Source organism: Lissotriton helveticus, chromosome 1_1, assembly GCF_964261635.1.
Source record: "Lissotriton helveticus chromosome 1_1, aLisHel1.1, whole genome shotgun sequence".
NCBI lineage: Eukaryota > Metazoa > Chordata > Amphibia > Caudata > Salamandridae > Lissotriton > Lissotriton helveticus.
Genome location: NC_136057.1, coordinates 324,923,681 through 324,943,269, shown reverse-complemented (window position 1 = coordinate 324,943,269; position 19,589 = coordinate 324,923,681). Strand labels below are relative to the sequence as shown.

At 45.0% G+C, this 19,589-nt stretch overlaps 1 protein-coding gene across 1 annotated transcript in view; it reads left to right on the top strand.

Moving 5' to 3' along the window:
- Positions 1–9,092: 9,092 nt before the first annotated feature.
- The window catches only part of CREB3L2 (cAMP responsive element binding protein 3 like 2), a 175,658-nt gene continuing 165,161 nt past the window's right edge, over positions 9,093–19,589 (top strand). Inside the window, exon 1 of the mRNA XM_078647333.1 lies at positions 9,093–9,631. Within this exon, the coding sequence (XP_078503459.1) occupies positions 9,539–9,631 (93 nt within the window). The 5' untranslated portion in view covers positions 9,093–9,538. The remainder of the gene's footprint in view (positions 9,632–19,589) is intronic.

Below are 19,589 nucleotides of genomic sequence, written 5' to 3'. Positions count from 1 at the left end.
GAGGGAAAGAGACCGACCCTTCTTCAGATGACAAGACGCCTAAGATTATGGTGAGGTGTTCCATGTATATCTAACTTTATCTAACTATGCTTTTGTTTTCAGGCTCTATGTATATGTATGTGTTGGTGATTGCTACTAATGTTTACTGTGATGTTTAGTTATTTCTTTCTTTTGTCATCCTATTATCATGTAATAAAGAAACCCTAGAGCATATCATTTGTTTGCATTCCTTGTGAGGGAAGGTCGGGACCCTTTTTTACCAAGTACTTACAGAGGGATGGGCGATTCCTCTCTAATGGGTAATTGTTGATACGGGAGGGAAATCAGCTCCCATCAGGGATGTCTAAATTACATTGCTAGAAGGAGCATGCGCTGCGTACCCTCTCGGATAGGGGAGGTGTTGTGACTTGTTATTTGCGAGCTCCTCGGCAATGGTCTTATATGTTGTCAGTGTTTATTCCTTTCTGGGTAAGTATTGTGAAATGTGGTGTCTTTCTGGAACCTGAAAAAGGATGTGGTAAGTAATGACCTGGTGACTGACATAAGCACCAAAACATACGGAGAAGTAGGTCATTACAATCTGGCGTAGTCGGCAGGATATGAACGTTAATTTAAAAGGGGGAAATATTGTTTTTTTTTGCAATTGAAAGCAGACTCTCAGATATCAGTTGATTTATTTGCATGGGGGTAGCCCATATGGTGCTCTGGCTCATGAGTGAGCTAATTGTGTTGGGTTGAACGAGAATTGCTGTGTGTTTAAATGTGTTTTGTATAAAGGGCTGGTGAATAGCTTTTTTACTTTAGGCAGAAAGGGCGGGATCCCTTTACAGTGTTCAGTAAAAAGAAATGCATTTAAAATGTGCGCAGCTGCAACGCGAATGCAACATCTCAGAATATAACCCTGAAAGGTGGGATGATATTTCAGACAGAGATAGTGGGGTTATTTTTAATGTGTTGTTTAACATGCATCCACAATTGTGTGAGGATATACCTTTGCAAACAGAATTAAACGTGCATGATTTACATGTGAAAAATGTTACAGAAAATCTAGTCAGGTTGCCAACTGCACAGGCTGTTTTAATTAATTTTTCCGAAGAGAGTTTTCAGTCAGATAAGAAGACCCGTGTTTTAGAATTAACAATCACCAGTGGTGGAAATAAATCAGACCTTAAAGAGCACGATACATTTTGCTTTGAAAGACAAGTGCAACCATATGATTTTGAAAGTGTACAACATCAGAGTGTGTATGACTGGTTAATTCAAAGGTTTAAAAATGTATTTTGTGAGTTTACCCAAAAGCAATGTGCCCATTTTAGCCACAGTGAAGTGCAGGGACTTTTCAATTCAGATGCTGAACAAAGGCCCATGACTATGTGCTTTTGCACACTAAAAGATACTGGACAGAACAGCGTGAGGGAAAATGTGATTTTCTTATGGGAGATTGCACTAGTGGTAAAATGGCCCATATAGACAGAATAGCAGTTTGGTAGGATTTCACAGAAGCAGGGTTGGTGACCCCAACAACTAATGTTTAAAATGATTTTATGTAGCTGGAGCACAAATGCGATAATTCTTTGCCCATGACAGTTGACTGTTACTAATTAAACAAACATAGACCTTCTTTGACTGATGCTACCCCAGATATTACAGAAATGTAATGTGATGTTGTTATGCGACTTTTTAAGGTTGTCAATGTTTTATACATGATAGTTTAAATTTGCCTGAATTAGCTAAACAAAAGAGCAGAGCATTTAGAAATAGAACGCAGGATTTTGATGGAAGTCAAAAGAGGTTGAGTCTGTTTTTTGTCTTAGACGAAAGTAAGGGTTTTTTGACATCATGCTGTTCCATTTCAGAATGGAAAATTTCACAGCTTTTGGATTGTGAACGGCTGGGAACTAACATGCTTTGACCTTGAGGAGATAACATGCATTCCACAGAGCCTCCTCTTTCCTGGGCTCTTTGCAAGGGAGGGGGCGACCTCAGGAGCAATCTCCTCTCTGCTTGTTATGTTTGGCGAGCAGCCAAATATTTCCGTGGAGAATCTGTGTGAGGGTGGGGTAATTCCACTCCTCTGGTTAGAAAGCTTCCCTCAATTAGAAGCGTAAGGAGGCTTACAGAGGTGCACCCTCCCTATGAGGAGGTAAGCAGGGCAGACAGAAATTGGCAGGCGCTTCGCTCTTGGAATGTGAGGTTGCGAGGCAGAGCAGTCTGTCTCTGTTATGGTTGAAACTGAGCAAGCTCTGGGACGCGGACATCTCTGGAAGGGATGGGTATATTAACAAGGAGTGAGAAGAGCGTACAGTTAACTGCCCCAGCCCCTCTGGCGGTGACAGAAAAAATCAGATTTTGCCCAAATAAACTTAGAGAATATAATGCAGGTAGGATTCCTAAACTATTCTCTGGATTTAGAGGAGAGCTTTACAAATTAAAAGGCTTCTAGAGAGGTGAAAGGAAATATGTGTTTTTGAATTCAAACTTTTTTTGTAAGATGAGTGATACGTGTTTATCATTTCAGGTTGCTGGGATGTGCTGCCGGGGGTGCGAGTGATGCCTTGCCCCGCCCCACCCTGTTTGTTTTTTTGTCTTTTTTATTTTATTTTTATTTTGTTATTTTAGTTTATTATTTTTGAAAGTGGAACTCTCCCAAGCCTGGAGCGAGACCGGACGGTGAAAGGTGATGTCCTGGGGCTGATGGCAGACGGGAGCTGATGATCTATGGAGAACCAGATCAGATGGGGTCCTTCCTTGCTGAGGGGATACTGAGGAAGTTGGATGCCAGAGAGCTGTCATCTACATAGATGGACTGCTTCTTTCTAAGCAAAGAAGGGATCGGCAGAGTGTTCTGAAATTGGAACTGTCCCCTTGGAGTGAGGCTGACTTTGAAAGCATGAGAGCTGTGTGTCTTTTGCACAGGAGAACTGCTTGTGCACCCTGACAAGAGACAGTGGTGTTTTTTGTTTTGCTTTTTTTCACAGAAAAGAACACTTTTTTCCCATAGAGACACTGTGCTGCACTTGGAGTAGATATTTTCTGAGCTACAGTTGGCTGCCTTGGCAGTAGAATTTGCAGTTTCATTATTAGAGGTTCAAATGACACAAGCTGAATTATTTTTAGATATTTCACCTGAGTTATGAAGTTCAAAAAGAACAAAAAGAGAATAACAGTTAGTTATGATCTGCTTTGAATTGAATGTTTTTGAGTAGTCACTTCAGCACGAGAGTTGCTGGTTCAAAATATGCTTTTTAACAGTGTGTTTTTGATTCTGAAATGCAGTTTTTCACTTGTAGGTACTCTTTCAAATATGTCCTACAGTCTTGAATGTTTCACTCTGAAAATTTAGTTTTTTAAGGTTTTGCCTTTAAATGAGACATGCGAGGTTTCAATGACAATCAGATCTTCAATTAAGTTTTATTTAGTTGCTGATTATTATGCATTGATACTGTTTTTACAGTTCATAGATACAGTGTCCCAATGATAGTTTTGTTTTTCTAGTTACTTTGCAATCATGCCTATTTTGCAGTTAAAAGATGCAGTCATAGCTGTGTCTTTAGATCAGTGATTTTATTTTTTATATATGTGAATGGTGATATTCAAGGGTCAAGGGGTGTAATGTAGTGAATGAGCCACTTTAGTGGTCTGATGATCTGTGATGACCCTCGATCACCACCATTGTGAACTGACTTTAGTGTGCTATGTTACTTTAGCCTTAATGTAGGATGGATGGTCTTGCATTAGAATAATCTTGCCAAAGAATAGAAGGTATGGGATGTCAAGGTGCAGTGTTGTTAGTGATGGTGCACACATGTGCTCCATAGTGGATACTGAGGGATTAAGTGCATAGTGTTATTTGAGTTAGGTGAATTATGACTTTAGCCTATTGGCTTTGACGTGGTCTAATATCATTATGCCTTCCAAGTAGTAGAGGCCTATGCTTAGGCAACTCCATATTCTAAACTGCAGCCATCTTCTGAGCCTCTGTAGGTGAGAGGTTATATTTTAGATTACATGTGTTGTCCACCAGTAGTGAACCAGACAGGACCGGTTCTTATCGGGTGGAATGTGCTCTCTTCGTGCCGAGTCAGAGCAAAACGCTTGGCCAGCTGCTTGTTGTGCTCTTGGTACGAGGTGGTACAGGAATCCAGTGAGAACTGTGGGCGGAGTTAGCTAGAAACTTCGATGGAGAGCTGCATTCTATATTAGAGAAAGGGGGTCCGTGAGAGGCAGAGATTCTGAGATTCTGAGATTCTGAGATGGTGAGATGCTGAGATGCTGGTCTGGTGTTTTGGCGGTCTGATGATACATCACGGTGTAGACGTGCAGTCGTGTTTGTGCAACAGAGAGTCCGGAACCAACCAGAGAGAGGGAAAGAGAGACGGACACTTCTTCAGATGACAAGACGCCTAAGATTATGGTGAGGTGTTCCATGTATATCTAACTTTATCTAACTATGCTTTTGTTTTCAGGCTCCATGTATATGTATATGTTGGTGATTGCTACTAATGTTTACTGTGATGTTTAGTTATTTCTTTCTTTTGTCATCCTATTATCATGTAATAAAGAAACCCTAGAGCATATCATTTGTTTGCATTCCTTGTGAGGGAAGGTCGGGACCCTTTTTTACCAAGTACTTACAGAGGGATGGGCGATTCCCCTCTAATGGGTAATTGTTGATACGGGAGGGAAATCGGCTCCCATCAGGGATGTCTAAATTACATTGCTAGGAGGAGCATGCGCTGCGTACCCTCTCGGATAGGGGAGGTGTTGTGACTTGTTATTTGCGAGCTCCTCGGCAATGGTCTTATATGTTGTCAGTGTTTATTCCTTTCTTGGGTAAGTATTGTGAAATGTGGTGTCTTTCTGGAACCTGAGAAAGGATGTGGTAAGTAATGAGCTGGTGACTGACATAAGCACCAAAACATATGGAGAAGTAGGTCATTACAGCATCTAATGCTGGCTTTATTACATGTTGCGTGAAGCACATAAAAAATGTAGGACTACAATTTTGCATTGACGGAGGGCACTGAATGATGTACTCAACAGTGCTCCCAAACATGTGGGCCTCCTGTCATAGAATTTAAACCCAAATTTAATATTCAGAAATAGTAAGGAAAAGGGTGAAGTGCTGATGAAAGAACCCGCATGGCTCAGAGACAAACGGCACCTGGTTCCTCTTATAAGTGTATTTGGGGGCATTGTGTAAGTGAAAATGAATCCCATATTTTAAATGTATTTTAATGTCATTAACTAATATATTAAACTTCAAATAAACGTGTATCCATTGGTTGAGGATGCCAAACAAACTAAAAATTGGTATGTTTTGCTCTTTTTAGCCTCACTTCTGACTCCGCCCACTGACCCCATCCTCTAGCTATTCCCGCCTCCTGGTGCTCCACCCACAGTTCCCCTACTTTTTTCCCCCACTTCGACTACTGGTTTCACAAGCTACAAAGCACGTAAACTAGTAGGAACTCAAAAAGGCAATAACGTATTCACTTGAACGTGGAAATGACTGAGTTCAAGGCCGGGGCCTATGCGACCCGTTGCGCACCAGGTAGCTGTCGTTGAAAGGGGGCACAGCACCCAGCTTCTCGAAGAAGCAGAGATGGTGACAGGCGGACTCCCAGCGACCACAAGTCTTGGCTGCAGAGGTCCGCAGCGTGCACCCACAATGATTCGGCACTTGGGGACAGGCGGGCTCTCAGCAGCAGCACGCGCCTGCGTCGGCCCGGGTTGGTGGTGGTGAGGATTCTCGTCTTGCAGCTCTGTGGGGGTCCCACAGCAGTAGCAGCTCTTTCTTAGCTGCGGTGACCCACAAGACGATAGCGACAATCCTTGACAATGGTGAACAAGCTGCTGGTACTCCGCGGCAGCAGCTCTCTCTTAGCTGCGGTGGCCCACGAGACAATCCACAATGACGCAAAGGGGACAAAAGTGCGGGCACTCAGCACAAGCAGCACTTCCTTAGCTGCGACGGCCCGCAGCACAAATCTCAATGGGGCAAGGTTAGCAAAGGTGCAGGCACTCAGCGACAGCAGCTGTCCCTCTGCTTCGACGGCCCATGGGACAAATCACAATGAGGCAAAGTGAGCAAAGGTGTGGGCGCTCAGCGGCAGCAGCTCTCTCTTAACTGCGGCAGCCCACAGGACGAATCACGATAATGCAAAGTGGGCAAAGGTACGGGCACTCAGCGGCAGAAGCTCTCGCTTAGCTGTGGCGGCCCACAAGACGAAGGGTGATGCAAAGTTGGCAAAGGTGCGGGCACTCAGTGGCAGCAGCTCTCTCTTAGCGGTGGCGGCCCACAGGACGAAGGGTGATGCAAAGTTGGCAAAGGTGCGGGCACTTAGCGGTGACAGCTCTCTCTTAGCTGCAGCGGCCCACATGGATTCAGAGAGAGATTCAAAGGTTCAAATTCAGGTGGGCTCTCAGTGGCGGCAGCTCTCTCTTAGCTGCAGCGTCCCACACAGATTCAGGCGGGCTCTCAGCGGCGGCAGCTCTCTCTTAGCTGCAGCGGCCCACACAGGTTCAGTGAAAGTTTAGAAGGTTCAAATTCAGGCGGGCTCTCAGTGGCAGCAGCTCTCTCTTAGCTGCACGGCCCACACAGATTCAGCGACAGTTCCACAGGTTCAGATTCAGGCGGGCTCTCAGTGGCGGCAGCTCTCTCTTAGCTGCAGTGGCCCACACAGATTCAGCGACAGTTCCACAGGTTCAAATTCAGGTGGGCTCTCAGTGGCGGCAGCTCTCTCTTAGCTGCAGCGTCCCACACAGATTCAGGCGGGCTCTCAGCGGCGGCAGCTCTCTCTTAGCTGCAGCGGTCCACACAGGTTCAGCGAAAGTTTAGAAGGTTCAAATTCAGGCGGCCTCTCAGCGGCGGCAGCTCTCTCTTAGATGCACGGCCCACACAGATTCAGCGACAGTTCCACAGGTTCAGATTCAGGCGGGCTCTCAGCGGCGGCAGCTCTCTCTTAGCTGCAGTGGCCCACACAGATTCAGCGAAAGTTTCAAACGTTCAGTCCACAGTCCTCACAGTAGAACTAGAGGCTACGGATTACTCGAGGTCTCACCTGCAAGCAGAATTCCTCTTACAGGAATTCCGATGGCTGACGGGGTGAAGTCTAATGTCCCTGAAACTTCTGCAGGAGGCGCTCTTGATTCAGGCCCTCGGGTAATTTCTTCGGCAAGCTTGGTGAAAGTTTCAAAGTCCTTTCCTCTGTTCACTCGGACAGAGTTTCGTCTTGACATCGAGAAGGAACACACTTGGACAAAATTCCAGCACAGTGTTTTATACCTAAAAAGTTTTTGTTCTCTAAAGTCACAAATCACTCGGGCCAGTCAGAACCAAGTTTGGTGTGGTCAGGGAGCACTTGGTTTACGAGGCGACATCCTGCCCTTTCAGAATAAGGGGGTCGGCTATCAGACACCCAGTGGGAGGTGGAGCCATCATTCACCTTGCCAGGCACGGCCCTGCGCGGATCAAAGAGTCACCCCTCCCCATGCCCTGAAAATTGATCTCTCTCTCCAGCCAGGTCTGACCCAGCTGGTCCTGCTGCTCCAAAACCAGACGGCCAATACACATACTCACCAAGCCTACAGTAACGCTTAGGCTAGAAACAACTGTGTTTTCAGAAGAGGCATTTCCAAACATGGGATATATAAACTGTTCTTACTAAAAGGTGTCACTCAATGTCCTGAACATAAACATATCAAACTTGAAGTTCCTATCAGGTTCCTGGGGTTAGATAGGATGATAGAAGGTAATCCTCACTGGCCCATTCTGGCCTATGAGAACGGATTGTTTCACAGTAGCGGCAGTGAAAGTGAGGGTAACTGACTATTAGAACATGCTACACAGATCTAGGCATTATGGTTATCCTAATTCATATAGTCATATTTACACAGGGAGCATTCGCGCTGTGGCACTGATTAGCAGTGGCACGGCGCCCAGAGCATTTAAATCCAGCCAACATAACAGAGAGGAAGAGAAAATAGGAAGGGGGACCCACGCCAATGATGCCAGGTCTAACAGGGGTTATGACCCCTTGAATGATAGTGTCTACAACAAGGAAATGGATACTTCTTCTGGTAGGTGTAGAAATTTACCTGTGAAGTTAAGAGACTGTTTTATATTGATTCTCTTATGCCATGTTCCTTTGCAGGATTTTCATGAAGTTAAGTGACAATGTTTTATATTGATGAAGTGTTCTTTTCTTTTGTGCCATCTTTCCGCTGCAGGATTCTTCGATTTTTTTTCTTTACTGTATTCTGTTATTTTTGTTCTCTTTGTTACTGTTCTTTCCTTATTGAAAAGGGGATGTGTTGTAATCTAGAGATGCATAGAACACAGTTATGTCATGGAATGTAGTGATGCATGCAGTTTCATGAATCACTAATTCCAGAATTGACATCCTGCTGTACCGTTGGTGCAGTATCGTTATGCTGAATCTTGAATAAACTCTCAACTTCAAACCAGCGTGAGGACGTCTTAAATTTAACAGGTTACATGCTTGATTTATTTTTAATACCTTGATTTTCCTCTATTACATTTGCATTATTGCGTCTTTTTACAAATAATTTAAGTTATTTAACAGTGTTAGATTTTTTTAGATGATACTTTGTAAATTTATGCTATATAATTATTTGATCGACTTTGCACATCTATGCTAAAGGCGAATGTAACTAAACTGTTTAAAATTAAAACAGTTACGTTAACGTGCTGACCAGAACATGTTTGCATTAGCCTCGCCACCAAACAATATCAGGATTTCCTGTTGCCTGCGAGGCTAGAAATCAGAATTGCACAAGCCAAAAAGACACTAAATTACTTTTTCTCCCAGCATGCCAGGCAATGTTTTGATTTGGTCTGTCAAAAACGCTAGGCGGGCCTTTGGAATGTTTTCTTCCTCTTTCTGGACTTCTTGTCGCTATTCTATTGGGCGCCGGGCCTTCTCTGAAAGCCATTGGCTGTCGTGCACATCGCTCATATTAAATACAGTTCTGTCCGTTTATTTTGGTGACCTTTCGCACTCATTGGCAGAGCGCGTGCGCCAATCAGCCGTAGTCCCGCCTACATTCCTCAGGGCAAGCTGTATAATTTCTCGAGCGACGTTTATGATGACCCGGAGAAGCGTCCGCCTCTGCATTCATTGGCTATGATCAGAATTAGGGGCGTGGCCAGGTGAGGTGGGGGCTTCTACCACAGCCGGTGAGAGTTCACTTGCATGTTGGATGCCGATGAGATCAGTTCAAGTCCTGTACGTTATTGTTACGAAGGCTGTGCCGAACGTCTTTTTACTGACTCCGGCGAACGTCACAGCATTGTCTTGTGAAAGAAGCTACAAACCTGCTGTCTGGAGTCATTACGGGAGACTTGACATACAGTGCCACACGCAGTCCCCGTTCCTGGAGAGCAGCCCAGACACCCTACCCTCTGCTGGAGCCAGTAAGGTAGAGAGAGAAATTCAGAATCCCCCTTCCAAGACAGAACGAGGTTTCTCATAGTGAATTCAGGAACTACAGGGAGAACAGGGACACCCTATTGATGGAGGTCCTGGAGAGCGGTGACCCGATGATGCATTGGGACAGAAAGCTGAGTGAGCTGGCTTCGGAACCCGAATCCCTGCTCTACCACACAGTGAGTCTTTATTTAATAACAACCACAATGCCAACACATGTTCATTTATTTTGCAGTAATACCGTGAGAAAGTCATATGTTGAAAAACAGACACTATAACGATTGTTTACTATTACTTGAAGTGAAAACACTCGTTCTGTTGATCTCAGAAGGATTAGAGACTTTTATTGTCATGCTGATTTTGACCAGTCAACCTGCATCCAAACGTCTAAGCAGGCACACTAACCCTCTGAGCTCTTTCACTTCCCAGTATGGATTTGATTTTTGACACCACCCCCAACGTCTGGGATCTTGCTTTGACCGCCATATGTTGCTGGGACCCTGTCTGTAATTAATCTGTAGTGCTCGGAACGTGAGCCTTATGTTCTTTAAATGTGGATTGACGCAAATGTGCTCTAGTTTTCGACTAGAAACGATTTGGCTTGTACCTGGATCAGGTCACCCATGCTGTATGTTGCTTTGGAGGCAGCTCTTATGGTTTATAGTGTGAGGTGTGGGATGCAGTGTCTGGAGTCAGGTTCACAGAGGGTCCTTGTAACACAGGGTCTCTCCTAGGTATTTGCTCTCTCAGCTAGGGACTGCTTGACTGATGTAGGCCTGAATCCCTTTGTCTGAGGCCATTGAGTTTTTCTGGACCAACATTATTTGCTGTTGCCAGGTGTCCATTATGTGTGCGTTGTATGGTATCCATGTTGTAAGTTGTTGGTGCTCCTGCCACTTGATGTTTGGCTCATTGGGCACCCATCGTCATGGGTCATCAGGCACATCTGAATGTAGGTAGTTGAGCTATCTTGGATTTGAGTCTAGAATTCTTTGGATGCAAGTGATTTGCCATTCCTGGTTTGGATCAGATGGCATTCTCGGTTCTAGGTCTTTAGGCATATCTGCAATCGAGGTGTTGAGTGTTTCAGGTGGGGGATGCTGCTAGAAGGTATGGTTGCCCTGATCATCAAATGTCCCCTGCCACCATTGTTTGGAACAGGATTTCCTAGAGTGGTTTTGAGGGAATCATTGATTTCGGCGGTAGGGATAGTGGAAGGCTTTTTTGTGGAATGTAGCATCTCCCTAGCAAGTGACATTGTTGTGTGTTGTTACATTGAGTCATCATTGGCGTTTTTGCTATACAGTGTTACACAATGGTGTAGCAGCCGAAGAGGTACTGGAGATAGTTTTAATGTAAGGTTGGTTATTCCACTACTCTTATCTTTAATGCACAGCGAAAAGATAACAGTACTTGAAGTATTGGTGCTATAATGCCCAACCATTGACTTCAGTCACCAAATGATATCCTTAGATTGATTAAACACTTGTGACATCACATACAGAAACTTCAGAATAACTCCAGACCTATCCCCCTTGTAAGACTCGAATGGACACATACCTTATTAGCACGTGACAGTGGAATGAGAAAGGAGTACTGCTGCTACTATCAGCGTGGACGTTAGACCTCAGTCACAGTTCATGTTGATCTCACTGTGGCTCAAGGCCATCTGGCTTCTGCAGGCCCAGCCTCTACTACCATCACAGAGTACTTCTATGCAGAGACTGTGGGATCTTAGTCGTGGACCCCTGAGTGGGTGTGGGTTCTCTTCTGTACACTATGGGGGTGACTTGTGTAGGTGTTGGAGGCTCTTGGCCCGTGCTTTAGCATCCCTTTGTGTGGTGGTTGTTGGCCCGCAGTCGTTGCTTGTGCTGTGGGCAGGGGCGTGCATTGTCTGGATCCTGGTTTAGTACCATAAAGAGCATGGTTGACAGGAAGTGCATCCTTGCTATCGTTACTGTATTTATATGCGGGGCTCTCAGCTTTGTTTATTTATGAGCATTGCAGTGGCCCTGGCTTGGGCTCCTGGCTTTTCTACTCGCACGGGCCCTGCCTTTTGAGTTGTGCAAGCCCCCACTTTCAGTGCACAAGTCCCTGCACTGCTTTGAAACGGACAACTGATCTGTTACTAAATACACGTGTAGCTTTCTGCAGATTACTTCAGCGTATCAAGATAAATGTAATATTCATATGAGAACCGTGCGTACCGGGCATTACGCTAAAATATAAAGGAACGCGGCTATACTATATTATTTTCCTGCTTTTGCTGTCCGTCTAGGGGAGGGAGGGTGCAGGGGGGTGGTCGGGTGATGGGTCCCTTGAGCACGCAGCGTTATTACGATTCCAAACAAAAAGCATGTCGCACCATGCCCTAACCATCTGTGTGAAACCCTGATTTCCTTGGGAAGGATGCAGCCAGGAGGGCCCTGGGGTCCTGCTCCATGCTAGTCTTCGCTTCTGCTGAGCTTGCTGTTTTCGCTCTTATCTCCCGTGCTGTGACTCATTCGCCATGGATGCTCTGCAGAATGCATCGGTCAGGGTGTCTCTTCATACGAGCGCTCACTTTATCCTGATGTCTCCTTATAAGAGACAGACACGAACACATGCCCTGACTTGGTTCTTCCAGTGATGCTGTGCAGCCTTCTGTACTGAGGAACGTTCCATTCCACCAGTTACAAATGGTTCCTGCTACATCCAGTTTTGGCATATGAGTTTTTGGACTACTTCTTTTGTGTCCGGTAAAAAGCATTTAAAATTGTGTTGGAGGAGAGGTGTGGCGCAGCGGCCAGATCGGCTGACTCCAGAGCCCCGGGTTCTCACGGTCCGAAACCCGGCGCTAGTGGAAGCTCAGCCCCTATGTCACTCAATAGCTCACTTAATCTCCCCGACGGTCCCCAGCGCCTTGAATCCTCGCGGGTTGATAAGTTCGTGCTTTACAAATATGGATTTAGTATTATTACTATTGTTCCAGTAGAAAGTAGTTTCTGTGTAGGGTAGGAGTGCCCATTACACCTTGTCACCATGGAAGCAATTCTTATGCTCTAGTTTTTCCTTCAACATCTTAATGTATTGTGATATTCGTAGTCATTGTTCTCCTTTGTTGACCCTGTTCTACAAATCAATGCATTAGAACCGGGGATTGTTGCTTTGTGTCTCTGGTTGTATGATGCCATCCGATAGTCTTCAAGTGCAGAATGTCTTTTTTGGATGAACATAAGTATTGGACATATTTTCACGTGAAGTCAAAGTGCTACAATTGCGTTTACCTAAATTTGGTTGCTGCCATTTCATTTGATGCTGGGGCAGGGGAAGATCTACAGCTTGCAGGGGAAGATGTGCAGCTTCAGCAGGGTCAGAAGTGGGCATAACCATTACGGCTATCCATGCCTATTGACTGGAGTTGGCAGTGGATACAGAGACCAGGTTACACCAGCTGAAAGTTGTACTTTATGTCCGTGATGCAGTGCTTTACATTGCTTGGCGTAGGTTCTGATCAAGAGTAATGCTGCAATTTGAAGTCCTGCATCGAGTTGCGTTGCACTGCATCAGTTCTGATCCAAAGGTGTGAGGGCTGCAATGCGAAGTCCTGTGTCAATTTTACATCATGCTGCGTTGGTTCTGATCGGGGCCTGCAATGCAAGCTGCTGCAGCGAGTTGCATCATTTTTGATGGAACTCTGAATTAGGCAGGGAGGTATACACTGTGATGCCCGCCAATGGTCCAGGACCTCGGGGCACCACTTGGGGATCAGAACTCACTTTGGGCAGCCAGCAGCAGTGCTCAGGCAGGCCCAGGCTGGTCTAGTACAGCAGGTCATCTGGGCAGTTGCCTCTGAAGCTTGTTAAGTCCCTGTAACTCAGACATGTGATCAGCCAACTGACCCTAGAAGTCACTCTGGATAGCCTGGGATCAAGGCAAGCAGGTTTAGTCTTCCTTCTCTGGCAGCAAGGCAGTCCTTCCGTTCTAACCTCCAAAGGTCCAGGAGTGTTTTAGAAATTTCCACTAGAGGTTCAATATGTATACTTGGCGTCATTCTTTATGTGTGTGTGGGGGGGGGGGCATTCTCTCACATCTGGTTCTGGAATATTCATCCCCCTTCCCCTGTCAAGGCGGCAACCTGTCTAGGGTGACAAAAGGCAGGCATGATTGGTGTCAGCTTCCTTTGTGCGTGCAGGAGGCAAAGCTCTTTGAAGTGTAAGTGGTGCAGGGTATAGCTCTTCCCAGTCATCCTGCCAGGATAGCCCAACCTGTCCACACCTACGTACCTTTTGTGTCCTTGTCTGAAAGGAATATACAAACCGCACCAGCAGACCCATTCACAGTCATGTGACCCAGGACACTGGCAAAAGGCAGAGCTGATTGGGACAAGAAAATGGCAACTTTCTAAAAGTGTCATTTTCATAATTGTGGCTTAAAATACAACTTCACCATTAAATAGAATTTAAAATTACAATACATTTGAGTGTAAACAGTGTATTTCTACCTTTTCCCGATCTAAAGTATCTCAATGTTAGCCAATGGGAGAGATAGGCCTTACAACAGTGAAAAATGACATTAGAAGTTTTTCACTGGTAGTGCATGTAAATCTTAAATACACAAGCACGATGAGCCTTTAGGGCCTACCTTAGGGGGGGGACTTATAAGAATTAAAAAGGAAGGTTTAGGCCTAGTAAAAGGTTTATGTTTCCAGTTCAAGGTAGCAGCTTAAACTGCACTACAGGCTGCAGTGGCAGGCCTGAGATCTGTTTAAAGAGATTAGTTAAGTTGTTGGCAGAATGAGTGCTGTAGGCCCACAAGAACCATTTAATTTACATGCCCTGGTACATGTAGTACCATATACTAGGTACTTACTTAATTAGGCATAATCCAATATTACCATGCTTGAAGCAGAGAGCACAAGCACTTTAGCACTGGTTATCAGTGGCAAAGTGCACAGAGTTCTAAGTCAACAAATACAAATTCAGCGAAACAGGAGGAGTGAAGGCAACATTTTTGAGGGACTGCCATGCCAAAGATGTCATCAATTTTACTTGTAACCATGCCACCCAGAGTTGTAATTGTGAGGGTGAGGTGCTGGGGCAACATTTTGCTGTTTTTGTAATTTTGTGAGCATAAGGTTATTTTGGGGAGTTTTGTTGTGTAGGATGGAACACATTTGTGTGATTTTTGTGCATACTATGTCAGTTGCATTGTTTGCATTGCATTGGTTTTAGGGTTTTGTTTGCACGGGGTGTGTGACCAATCTTTTGGGTCTGTGATCGTAGCACACATTTGGTCTTGCGTCCATTGTATTTTAGGCTCTATTTCATGTGGTTAAGAAAAGTTAAGTCCTGTGTATGGTTTTGTGTGCCTAGGGTGAATTGGCTCACGGTTGGGGTTCATTGTCAATTGGCTTGTTGTGTGTATAGAAGGTGTTGGATCCTGTTTTGGATTTCTGTATGCATATAAAGTGTTCATGGTGAGTCACCTTGTTCTGGTTAATTGCTTGAATAAGAACTGCGGTACAAAAGGGGGTGGTGATGGACGGAGCATCTGAACCAATCAAACACTCACACCCAGTCAAAAGATCTGGGTTTGATCCATCATCGTTCTTTAGCCCACTCTGCCACCCCAGTTCAGACATGGCTATATGCAAATCAGTCTGACCCTGTGCCTCATGGGAACAGTCCAGCCCGAACTGCCAAGCCATGCCTTCCCTGGACCGTAAACAAGCTTCCGAGGACCGGTTTCTGGCATTCCAGCCGTCTTCAGCCCGGCTTGCTTGAATCCAGTGGCAAAGTGAGCAAGGGACTCACGTCTGAGCATACCCTGCCACACTTATGGCGGCCAAAGCGGTACAAAAGGGGGTGGTGATGGACGGAGCATCTGAACCAATCAAACACTCACACCCAGTCAATAGTTCTGGGTTTGATCCATCACCGTTCTTTAGCCCACTCTGCCACCCCAGTTCAGACATGGCTATATGCAAATCAGTCTGACCCTGTGTAATGCCAGAAACCGGTCCTCGGAAGCTTGTTTCCGGTCCAGGGAAGGCATGGCTTGGCAGTTCGGGCTGGACTGTTCCCATGAGAAACAGGGTCAGACTGATTTGCATATAGCCGTGTCTGAACTGGGGTGGCAGAGTGGGCTAAAGAACGGTGATGGATCAAACCCAGATCTTTTGACTGGGTGTGAGTGTTTGATTGGTTCAGATGCTCCGTCCATCACCACCCCCTTTTGTACTGCATAAGAACTGCAGCATGGGACTTGGTGAGTTTTATGTGAATGCAGTATGCAGCACCCAGTTTTTTGGGTTTTGTGTGCATACATGTGAGGCTTTGTCTCCAGGTTAGTGCAGTCACTGCTAACTGGCTTGCTTTCACAATGAGCACTCCGATTTGCCACTGGCATCTCTGGGCCAAGGTGTTGGTCTTATAACTGAATTTTGCCTTTTTTGTAAGATCACAGTTCTAGGAGATAAGAGGATACATTTGATTATTGGCATGGGTAGTTTGTGGTCAATCGATCAGCTTGAGTGACCATGTCTGATACACCTCAACACGACTCCTGGTTCATGTTGATCTTATTTTAACATCAGTCTTAAGAGTTCCGTTTTTCAGGAGTTTCTTGAACTTCAAGTGGTTGGGTTCATCTCTCAGACTGGGTCTAAGAGCGTTCCTGAGTTTTTACTCGTCTTTTTAGAGTTGATTATCCAGGGTTAGTGAGGGGTAACAATCAAGGCTTACTCTAGGGCACGGTAGAGAATTTGAAACACTGCATGACACACACCGACACATCTAAATGCATTGCCCAGTCATAGCTGTGTCTTTGAAAAAGAACAGGTCTTTCAGGGACATGAATAAAAATCTAAAGCAGTTAAAATATGTAGTTGTATAAAAAAACACAAAAAGTTATTGGGCCTCCTGAGGTCGGGATGCAAATCGAAACATATTGATGGGGTTCAACACAATCCATAAAATGGGGTACTATGGCCATTGTTAATTCTTGGAGAAATGTTTGCATGTCCTGTGAGGTTTTCCTAAATTTGCGGTTTTCATCCTTGGACAGATGTGCCAGATGTGCCAGATAGGATGCTATAATCACAGGTGTGAGTCCTCAATATTGAGCAGGGTATATTGTTATACCTTAATATCATTCCCATAATATCAAAGAAAAATATTAGCCGGTATCTATGCATAGATGTTCAATACTTAACTCCGCATCTGCGTACATTGACAATATAGATATGGAGTTAAGAATAGTAAATCTATACTTCCATACATGCACTTAAATTTCAATATTGTTGTCCCAGATATTATGGCTACAATATTAAGGTATAACAATATTCCCTACTCGAAATTACAGTCTGCAACCTAATCATACTTGGTATAGTATGTCTATCCTCTGCTCTAACTTTTTAAAAGCCTTGTGTGCAAGGTTGGTGAACTTAGTGGGTTTGATCCCAAGTGGCTGAGAACTTGAAAACATATTTGTAAATCCCTATTGGCATAAACCCACCACCCAAAAAAAGGGTCACACTCTGGTCCTCCATGATGATTTAGGTTGCCAAGAATCCAGACCAAAGTCTCTGTGTTCTGTTCTGAGGATATGGCAACCAGGTGTCTGGGGTACTAGACCGAGCTCAGTAAAAACCAGCATGCATCCATACTGTTCTCACAGTTCAGTAGAGAGGGGGTACATGTTGCTGAATGGGGATTGCACAGGGGGACAATGTATATCACCCATGGCTACCAAACTTTAAACCTTGTATCTGGAAGCTACTGATCATTCATTTTTTTTCACGGTCAAGAGCATATATGGGTGCCAGGGTCATCTGTTAAATTGTTTGATCAGTTTAGATCGTGAACTGGGATTATGGGTTAGGGGTCACAGTGCTACTTCAAATAATATTTCCAGTACCATAATGGCTTCAAAGATGACTCCTATGGTTTCAGAAGCAGTGTGACCAACATCTGCCTGCAGGCCACCTAGCCTATGTATTGTCTAGAGTGGAGAGTGAAAAGCTCTGTGTCTCTTTCGGGCAGAAAAATTGGTCCGAAATTGTGGCAGATAAAGGTTCCTACATGAAAAACACATGGCAGTCAACATGGAGCGCCTTGGGTCCCACATACTGATAACATCACATTTTAACAGTATGTCAACAGCACACAACAGTATATGATGGTCTTCTCTGCTTCTGACATCCAGTGCTTCAAACACTGCTTGCACCTCTTTCAGATCTGGATGTCTAGCACTGATCTGAAGCTGGAATTCCAACATTTTACCAAGAACAACTAGTCCAAACCTGGCTAAACAACATAGACCTAGATGCATTCAAACCCCGACTTTCACCTAATCCCAAATGTCTCAGATTTAGCTCCGACATTGATTTCACCCTCAAGGAACATATCACCAAGAAAACTGAGATAGCCTGGTACCAGCTGTCTCCACTAAAGAAGGTAAAACGGTTCCTCCCAGAAAGACATCTGAACTGTTATTCAAGCATGCATTCTTTTGCATCTGGATGGTGGAAATGCTTTGCTTCACAGCCTTACAGAGTTCGCATTGACCACCCTTAAAGGCAACTTAAGATCTAATCAAGCATCTTCAGAAATATGACAATTTGAACCCCACATGGAGGGAACTTCACTGGCTGCACTTGCCAAACTGTGCGATTCTTAAAACTAGCTGCACCATGTACAAAACCACCATGACTGGCACCTCTTCCTATCCTATCTATCTGGCTGACAATCTTGCCATGTCTGGTGGCTCCTGGCATTTCTTCAGCCACAACACCATCAAACTGGAGAAGAGAATGTCTCTAAGGAGGAAAAAAGCAACCAGTCTTCCTCCTCTATGCACCCATGATCTCGAGCAATATCTTCAGATCCTCAAGACTGCCCTAACCCTTCTCCAATTTAGCTGAAGACACACCTCTTTTAAGCACACGATATCATGCTTTAGCACCAATCCATTTTTGGTTTTAGAACCAGTTACTCCACCAGTCGCACACTGACTGTCTTTGCCTTGGGCCTTGTACAGCACTCCACTACATTTTGACTAGATTTCCATGACCTATATACCACGTTCATACATACCCACACACATATACATAAAGAGTCCAAGAGAGTGGTGCATCTTTTCTTGCCATTCGGAGACTTGTATCCCTCCCCGAAAGGGTGCGAGACCTGATTTGGTGCTTGTGCATTGGATATGTGGTGCATGCTTTGGGACGTACTTGTGAGGGTGGCCCTATTTCAGCATTGTGCGCATAGTTTGCCAAGGACCTCCTTTAGTGTTTTATGCATGTAGGCTTGAGGCTTTATTGGAGATGTTGCTTGCATTATGTGTGGAAAATATATTGGTGTGTTTATGCACCAGGCCTGCGGGTGTTGTTTTGAGGGCGTGGGATATTCGTTCGCATGTGGGTTGGACTCTGATTTGTGAGCAGGTGGTGTGGTGTGCCATGTTGGTGATTTGTGTCTTCAAGGCAGTGTGTTTTATCGGTGTTGTTGTGGTAGATGGAGAAGGACTCACTTTTTTGTGAGATTCATTTGTATGTACAGTGTGGATGGTAAGTCGTATTTTTTTTATGTATGTATGTGGAACGAAGGAAAAGATTAACCTGTTTTCTCAAGGGTGTGTAGGGTGGTATTGTAGTTTGTGGTCTACTCGCCAAAATTATCAGCACGAATTGCTGTGTAATGTCAAATTAGGACACTGGGGCGACAGCCAGACTGCGTGGCTTGGGTAAAAGAGGATGGGGGAGGGCTGAGAGGAGTAGGGAGTGCCCGAGATTAAAGCGCTCTGTCTCAGAAATAGATTGAGGCGCCCTGTGGACGAGCTGAAGGGTGGTCAATGGGGAGGGGGCAGAGAGTGCAGATAGAGTCTGCTGTGGGACGGGTGTCCCTCACAGTAAGAGTGGGAGTACGCCTCAAAGGAAGGGGAGGGTAATCGCACAGGGGGCTAGAGTGTTCCTTAAGGAGAGAAGGAATGAACACTCTGTGAGTGAGTATGCAGGGAAGGAATGGACACTCGGTGAGTGAGTACTCGGGAAAAGAATGGACACTCGGTGAGTGAGTGATAGTACACAGGGAAGGGAAGGGATGGGACTCGGGGGTGAGTGCACGGGATGCTTCGGTAAAGGATTCCGGCGGT